Here is a 9097-nt window from a genome sequence, read left to right as displayed (position 1 = left end):
TCCAGTACCTGAACAAGGTAGGTCTGCAGTTCTCCAGTGCACTGTTGATGGTTGACCAGCCAGCCTGATTTATAAATCGAACCTGGAGGGGTAGACATGGCATTGGTGGCTGGCATTTTAACCACTTGGCTCCAGATAACCCTGCAACATGAACTCTACCTTCTACCTTCTTGATAGCTTGGTTTGCTGATTCTTAAGCATGATGATGGGTTTCCACATATGTCAGACACCTGATTAACAAGAAAAGGATGATGTTAGCTGCCATAGGACAAACTTCATTGATGCTGCGCTGTTGCTGGGGTTAGTGAAGATTTTAGACCTTTAGCACCAGCTATGAACTAGGCTGAAATGCAGAGAGAGGGGATTCAGAGATATGTGAAAAGACAGGTACATGAGTTTGATCTTCAAAAAAGAAATTGGTTTACTTGGATGTAATAACGTTTATCTCTGGGTAGAAGTTCTGTGGGAGTTCTCCCAATCTCCTGCCGTAACTTTGGCAAAAGATCATCAGAAACCCTGGAGCAAATGTAAATGGCCTATTTCTGCAGGGTGTCCGTGGATCTGCGAAGTTTAGGCTGGAGATCAGGACAATCCCTACAGAAATTCTACCCCCTTGTGTTCTTCACACTTTCCCTTTTCATCAATTACAATGTGTTTTCTGATTGTTTATTTACTTGTGTTAATCATCTCCCCTCTTCTTTCCAGAAGGCTTTGAATTCTCCTACACATAAATAATGATCACTCGGCTGAGACACCAGAGAATTATCAGTGACAATGAGGGTGATTCTCGACAATGAGTGTCCTCATCTATTCAACAGTGGAGAGCATCAGGGTTGAGCCTGATGTCTACTAGATTGCTATCAGAAACAAGAACTCTTCCATAACACTGAATCCAATGTATTACTCTCCTGAAACTGTCCCAGCTGAGATAAATTAATTAGTACAGACTGGAGACTGAACCTGAGATCTTCCTCGTCCACATGGCTCATTTACACACAGGATAAACTCCCTGGGCCACTGGGAGAGCCAACTACAGGAATTGTAACAAAACCTGGTATTATGACAGTGTTAAATGCATCTCATTACAAATTGAAGGTGATGTCGTCACCATAATGCAGAAAGCTTATCCGATGACATCACCAAACAAGTATTTATTCAAATACTCTGAGATCAAATGGAATTTTTCACTGTGATGTCACTGCTGTTGCTTAGCGATACTTTCTCCTCAGGTACAAAAGAACCCTCTAAGGTATAACTTTTAAACTGCCACAAATGGAAGGAGTATTTCAGAATTAAACTGAAATATAGGTGTCAAAATCCTGCCACTGATATTCTACTATACTTGCCACAGCTAATGTCTTCAGATATGTCCAGTTTTTGACTGTCATAATACGAAAAGAAGATCTTTATTTAACCTGGACAGAAATTGTGAAAATGTTTGCAGAAGACTCTCGTTGAGGCCAAAGTTTTCAAAAAGTGATTAAAAGAAGATGCTGGTAATGAATATTTGTCGCCATTTTCCTCAGTACATATATTACTGTTGTTACTGGACAGCTAAATTCCCACGTTCCTATAACCGTGAATGCTTTAATCAACCACCAGGGACAAGGAGGTACAAGAAACTCTTTATCAAAACTGAAGAAAATTGTTCAGAGGTGCAGTTTTTACACAAGAGTATAATCCCAACAATGCATTTTCAAGACAGTCTGCCAAGGTGGGTGCCTCAAGAAAGATAGGCAAATAAACAGAGAGATAACAAAAACTTTAAAGCAAAGATCAATTTGAAACAGCAAAGGAGGAAGGGTAAAACTGACAAAAACTGAAGTAACTTATCTATTGTAGAAATCTAAAACAGAACAAAGGAAAGTGCAACATCCATTTTACTCCGTGATAGCTGACGACGCATCACCTAAATAATAAAATAACTGTCATTACAACAATCTGGAGAAATTTAAAAACTATCCCATAAAACATAACAGAATATTGGTGATGTTTTATGGATGATCTATCCTGAGGAGGGATGTTACACTGTCATGAGAATGTCGATATGGTAGTAGTATTATGTTCTATATTTAGCATTCACATCATGTTCTCAACACACATCCAGATTTATCTCCATCCCATCCATGTTGCCTCAGAAATTTTTTTTTTTTCAAAATCCCATTAGCAACTTTCATGGCCTGATTATAAGGAAAGTATTGATCATCCTTAGAAAACCCATGGCTCACCAACTACTAGGCAGTTCTTCATCTTCTGTGCTTAGTACACATTGTTGGTAGATAAGCAATTCCGTGTATTTCTTTCTGTAACACAAGCTGAGTTTTCTGTTGTTTGGCAGTAGGGTTGTCGTGAGGATATTGCTTAATCTGTTTATTATATAAACTATTTAATATTGTGATGCTGCTGTTGAATTGTTATGTTGGTCAAACTTTAATATTGATGCCAGTTTTAACATCGAGTTCAGTGTTGAGCTAGTTTTGAAGTCAAGCTCTCTTCATTTTAGAAACAATTTATGCATCACTCTTTTTCAGCCTTGTGGCAATTGCTACAGTATGATTTATTCTTTTTAATGCTTAACTCAATTAATAAGAAGCTGTTATCAATTAAACTAATCATGTACTATGATGCATCGCAACTGTATTAAATTATAAGTAAAAAACAATTTATGCTAACCTTATCTAAATCATTATTAATACCACATTTGAAATATTGTGTGCAGTTTTGAGCATTCTACCTTCGACTATATTGATACATTAGAGGTTACTCAGAGAAAAGCAACAAAAATTATTCTGAATCTTAGAGTTGAGATGTAGAAAGAAACTCACAGTACTAAAGTTGTTTTCAATAGAGAAAGGAAGATTGAGAGGAGACATAAACCAGGTACTCAAAATGTTGAGAAGAATGGACAAAGTAGATTGGACAAAATAGACTCCCAGATAAAACAGTAAATAATGGTCAATTGAAGTATTTTACAAAGAGTGGAATAAATAACTAGTTAGGAACAGGATTGAAGGCTATAAGGATAAGTACAGACAAAGAAGTAATATAGGCAGTTCCTAAGCTGTAGATATGCGATGCCAAGGATGGCAGCAGGGCCAGGATGTATAGCATAAATACTAACTTGGCCAAAACATTGGGAAAGCAAGATTCCCTGAAGAATATTCTGCTACCCACTCCAAGACTAATCATGCCAGCCTAATCTCACTCTCCATTATCCAGTTGTATGTTTGTCTGAATCAGCCACACCAGCGCATGCAAAATAATATAATTTATTTCAATATAATCCTTGTTCTGGGGAATGGGACGCCAAGGATGGCAGCAGAGCTACTCCCTGCAGTGTGGGAAATTTGAATCAGCTGGTTTTAATGTGTGTATACTGCTGGTGAATCCCTGAAGCGTCTTGCTCTCTCTGATGCTGTCCTTACCCACAGACAAGCTGACCAACAGAGGCACCGAATCCTTAGATTGCGGTTACAGATCATCCCCGATATTAACACCAGAGGAGTAGATGCTCACAAGCTGCCACTTCGTAGATGTAAAGTCCGTGCTGGCTCTATGCAAAAGCAATCCAGCTAGTCCCACTCCCCCACCCTTTCCCCATAGCCCTGCAAATGTTTTCCTTTCAAGTACTTATCCAGTTCCCCTTTGAAGATTGAATCTGTCTCCACCACCCCCTTGGGCAGTGCATTCCAGATCCTAACCACTTGAGTTTTTCCTCAAATCACTTTTGTTTCTTTTGCCAATCAGCTTAAATCTATGTCCTCTGGTCCTTGACCCTTCCGCCAATGGCAACAATTTCTCTCTATCTACTCTGTCTAGACCCTTCATGATTTTGAATACCTCTATCAAATCTCCTCGCAACCTTCTCTGTCTCAAGGAGAACAACCCCAGCTTCTCCAGTCTATCCACATAACTAAAGTCCCTCATCCCTGGAATCATTCTAGTAATTAATACTTACTTTGTTTCTTTGACAATCTAAGTTAGTACTAAGATGGGTCTGTATGTATGATGCAGTCTCATGCTGAACGATAAAAGGACTAACCATAGTCGTCCACATTTACAGGAATCTAACACTCTCATCAAAAAACTGGCAGTGGATGATAGAATTTGCAGGGACAGTTGACACTTAAGAGTAACTACCAAGTGAGGCCCTCAGTGTGGAGCCTTACTAGAAAGAAGTGTGGATTGCAGAATCCGTCCTTTTCTCCAACTCATGGTCCGTACTGAGGTTCCACATCGCAAGCAGAGTCTTGCGGAATCATTCCACTATCCATTCCACTATCAATTGTGGGACTTTTAACAATTATTTTAGATGCAGTGGATGTGCGCAGGAATCAACCATCTTTTTACAACTTGGACCCTCATTTGGGTATCAGTAATTAGAAATTTACGTTGATATATGTTAACATGAAACCATATAAATATTTTCCCATTTCAATGGTTTGGATGTTTTAACTATTGAATAATCCATGGTGGCCTTCTGAATGGAACTGACTTTGAGGAGTTCAGTAGACCACAAAGAACTTTGATTTGTCAAATATATTGATTTGTAGAACATGGCCACATATGCTGAATTGTGCATAGTAGTTCATGTAATGATGTTGCAGTATTCAAAATGAATAAGCGTGCTTGTGTACACATCATTTATCATCTCTCTTCATTGATTAAGCAGTGCCCAGTTGACTACCGGCAGCATCCAAAAGCACCATGCATCTCAGCATCAACCATCATTAGCCCCAGTTGAAATAGGGATCCAGCACAGATATACATGCTGCTGGAGATGTTGATACTGATGAGAATGAGGACATGCAGGATGAGGCACTGAACACTGGTGAGGGAGAGGTAGTAGAGGTGGTGTTGGCTGATGAGGAGCCAGCTGGTTCAGAGTAGGGGCCCATTAAGCTTTGCATTCCTCTACTGAGCTTTTTTGGGGATGCAGAGCTTAGTGAGCCTACTTTCAAATAGAGACTATTACAGCAGCAGGATTGTATTGAAGAGTGTATTGCCTCACTGCACACTACATTGGAAGGTGGTCTGGGTAGTTCTAATTGCAGAGCTCAATGGAAGAAGTGGGCAACAAGACCCTTATGTACATGTCTTCATGTGCAAAGGTTTCCATTGCTGGTTCTTGCTGAAGTGGAATGCATGGTGATACAGAGCTTCAGTTACTTCTTTAATGGAATGGTACATGGCAAAGCTGCTGACTCCTGAAGTGTCCTGTAAGCACCCAGAAGGTTCAACTGACAAATAAGTTGAGGCCAATGGTGACCTTTACTGCTACCGCTAGGGAGTTGCAGATAGTTTCTGTGGACCAAGTGTCCCATCTCAATTGTGGTGCAACTTGTAAGTCTTCTATTCCCTTTGAGCTCCTGGACCTCCCAATGCTCCTCCTCCACCACAATATACCCAGCATCTGGGAAGAATGATTTTGTATTGAGTCTGCTTACAGCTCATATTGGCTAGCATCCAAATTGGTACTGGCCGACTCAGAAACCGACTCAGAGCTGACTTCAGTCTGACCTCAACATGGCAAGCTAAATTGTGTAAGAATGAGGATTAATTCAGCTGGAACAGTTGCTGGGCCATAGGATTAGCTCGAAGGAGGGAGGAGGTCACTTTAACAAATCAGCAATTTATGAAAACAATATACAGTCAGTTGGAGAGAATGTTCTCTGAGTTCAGCGCATTGATTCTCAACTTGTTTACGTGCAAAGATCTGTGAGGCAATGTTTCACAGTTCAATTAACTGCAGCAAATTGCTTTGAACTGCACACTCTGTTAACTCTGCTGCCCATATCCTAACTCGCATCAAGTCCCATTCACCCATCACCCCTCTGCTCACTGACCTACATAGGCTCCCAGTCTGGCAACGCCTTGATTTAAAAACTCTCATTCTTGTTTTCAAATCCCTCCATGGCCTCCTCCAGCCCAACAACCCTCTGAGGTCTCTGAGCTCCTCCATTCTTGCCTCTTGCACCTTCTCGATTTTCATCACTCCACCATTGGTGGCTACGCCTTCAGCTGCCTAGGCCCTAAGCTCAGGAATTCTCTCCCTAAACCTCTCTGCCTCTCTACTTCTCTTTCCTCCTTTAAGATGCTCCTTAAAACCTCTTTGACCAAGCTTTAGGTCACCTGTCTTAATATCTCGTTATGTGGCTAGGTGTTAATTTTTGTCTGATTAGCTCTCCTATGAAACACCTTGGGACATTTTATTACATTAAAGGCACTATCTAATTGCAAGTTGTCATTGGTCTAACCAAGTTGTAAGCTGCCTCCCACATGTATCACAATTTATGAAAAAATAAATTAAGTAAATAAAGAGTAAAAGTTAACAATACCTTTTTCAGGTTGCCTATCCCTAAACTTGAAGATAGCATTCGCCGTTATTTGGCTGCTCAGAGGCCGCTACTGGAAGAAGAGGACTATAGGTAGGAGATGATGTAGGACATGAACTTCAGGTGCATTACCTTAAAAATACATTGAAATGATCCAAATGTATCAAGGGACAGAGAATTAACAGATACAACACAAGATATAAGCCACAGCCTACATGTGTAAATGTAATGATCATGCACGACAGGCAGGGCAATATGAAATATCAATTTTCAAAATGCCCAGCTACATAGAAAGTAGTAATAGTTTACAATTTCAATCTTAGAGGGTTAAATTATGAGGACAAGTTCCATAAACTTGACTTGCATTCCCTTGAATAAAGAAGATTGAGGGGTGATCTGATTGAGGTGTTTAAAATATTAAGAGGATTCAGTCGGATAGGTACAGAGAAACTAATTCTTCTCATGAGGAAATCAAGAATGAGAGGACACAATCTTAAAATTAGAACTAGGCCATTTAGGAGGGAAAACAGGAAGCACTTTTTCACACAAAGGGTATTGGAAATCTGGAATTCTCTCCCCCAAATGTTTGTGGATACTGGGACAATTGGAGCTTTTAAGACTGAGTTAGATAGACTTTTATTAGCTAAGGGTATCAAAGGATATGGAACAAAGGTGGGTAAATGGAGTTGAAGTAAAGATCAGCCATGATCTAATTGAATGGAAGAGCAGGCTCGAGGGGCTGAATGGCCTACACCTGTTCCTATGTTCCTATTTGGAACAAGTCCAATGCACACTGTAACCCCTAACCATCTCCCTCTAAAGTTATCACATTCTAAGCCATGCTTAGAAAATTTTCTCTATTCTATTTATATACCAAAATCATAGACACATTCTTCATAAATAGGAGGGGGAGTTGCAAACAATTGCAACAAGTGCTACAGGATTGCATATATCATAAAGTTCAGTAGGGCTGAGAAATGTCAAATGAAATTCAATGTCAACAAGTGCAAAATGATGAAACTAGATAAGGGGAATAAACATTGAAACTATAAGCTAAATGGTGTTAGTCTGTAGGATACAGCACAGGAAAAGGATTTGAGGGTTTTGATGGACAGATTGCTGAAACCATCTGCACAGTGTACAGCAGTGATAAATAAATCAAATAAGATCTTAGCTCCTTAAAACCCATCTCTTTGACCAATTTTTTAATATCTACTTATGTGGCTCGGTGTCAAATTCTGTTTGATAATCGCTCCTGTAAAGCACCTTGGGATGTTTTACTAAGTTAAAGGCGCTATATAAATGCAAATTGCTATTACTGTTGTGTAGCGCATGGAATAGAACACAAGTCATGGGAGATGGTGCTGAGCCTATACATGGCATTGGTTCATCTCCATCTGGTGTACTGTGTGCAATTGTGCTTGTCATATTACAGGAAGGACATCATGGGGCCGATTTTCAGATGGCCGAGCGGGTGCGTTGGGGTGGGGGTCCGAAAATGGCAGAATCCCGGAGCAGGTTCGGAGCCCGGCTCCAACCCGCTCACTTCCAGGTTCCCCAATGACGCGTTCGGGTGCGCGCGCAGCTCCCGCATGCGGGACTCCCACCGGCAATTAAAGCCGGCGGGATGATAATTTAGATACTTATTTAGGTAGTTGAGGTACTTGACAGACCTCATTGACTGGAGATTTTGGCAGGGGTGCAATTTTGAAGGATCCTCAGCGTATTTCCCATGCTGTGGGAAACACTCCCTGTTGGAGCAGACATGTTTCAGCCAGCAGCCAGTGGGAGATGCAAAAGATTATATGTCAAGTGGGGGGCATACCTCATTTATTGCAGCAGGGCACTCTGTCACTTCAGACAAAGTTTTGGCTGCAACACCTTTGTCTTTCCACTCAAAATTCTTAATTTATACCCTAAATTCTGCTGTGCAAATGCATTTACCTACTTTGCGGACCCCCTCAAACTCGCACTGTCAGGATGGGGTGGAGGGGGTGGGAATCATGGCTGCATTCATCACGTCATCCCAGGACGAGCAACATCACCAGCCTCGCCGGGCACCCTGTCCACCTCCGCCACGTGGAGCTCCACAACACAGTGCTGCGCCACAGGCACCTGCACAACAGCAAGGAGGGCAACAACAGAGAGAGTGGCGTTGCAGGAGACACTACCCTCGCCCAGGGTCTACAGACCAAGGCTCAGCTTCCTGGAACTCTCTGAGGAGCAGTGCATACGGAGGCTCAGAGTCAGTCATCAGGTAGTCGCAGACATCAGCAGCCCCCTTCATGCTGAGCTGCTCCCGGCTGGCCCAAGCAGCATCTTCTTACCTGTCGCTGTCAAAGTCACCACTGCCCTCAACTTCTTCGCCTCCGGATATTACCAGAGTGTCACTGGGAACATCGTCGAGGTCTCTCAGTCGTCTGCACATAAATGCATAAGGCAGATCACCGATGGCTTGTTTCGCAGGGCCTCGCACTATATCAACTTCCCCCTGGATGACCTGAGCCAGACGGAGAGGGCAGTGGGATTCCACGCTGTGGCTGGCTTCCCACGGGTGCAGGGTGTAATCGATTGCACCCATATAGCAATACAAGCACCTCCACATGAGCCAGGACTGTTCATCAACAGGAAGGGCTATCACTCCATCAACACTCAGCTCATCTGTGACCACCGCAAAAGATTCCTTCACGTGTGCGCCAGATACCCTGGCAGCTGCCACGATTCCTTCATCCTCCGGGAGTCCAACATCCCGCCCCTCTTCC

At 42.0% G+C, this 9097-nt stretch overlaps 1 protein-coding gene across 1 annotated transcript in view; it reads left to right on the top strand.

Moving 5' to 3' along the window:
* The first annotated feature begins 1491 nt into the window (after nt 1-1491).
* LOC137320627 (carnitine O-palmitoyltransferase 2, mitochondrial-like) overlaps nt 1492-9097 on the top strand; it is a 30473-nt gene continuing 22867 nt past the window's right edge. Inside the window, exons 1-2 of the mRNA XM_067982310.1 lie at nt 1492-1714; nt 6348-6428. Of these exons, the coding sequence (XP_067838411.1) occupies nt 1500-1714; nt 6348-6428 (296 nt within the window). The 5' untranslated portion in view covers nt 1492-1499. The remainder of the gene's footprint in view (nt 1715-6347; nt 6429-9097) is intronic.

Source organism: Heptranchias perlo, chromosome 4, assembly GCF_035084215.1.
Source record: "Heptranchias perlo isolate sHepPer1 chromosome 4, sHepPer1.hap1, whole genome shotgun sequence".
Taxonomy (NCBI): domain Eukaryota; kingdom Metazoa; phylum Chordata; class Chondrichthyes; order Hexanchiformes; family Hexanchidae; genus Heptranchias; species Heptranchias perlo.
This window is presented reverse-complemented; position numbering and strand designations above follow the sequence as displayed.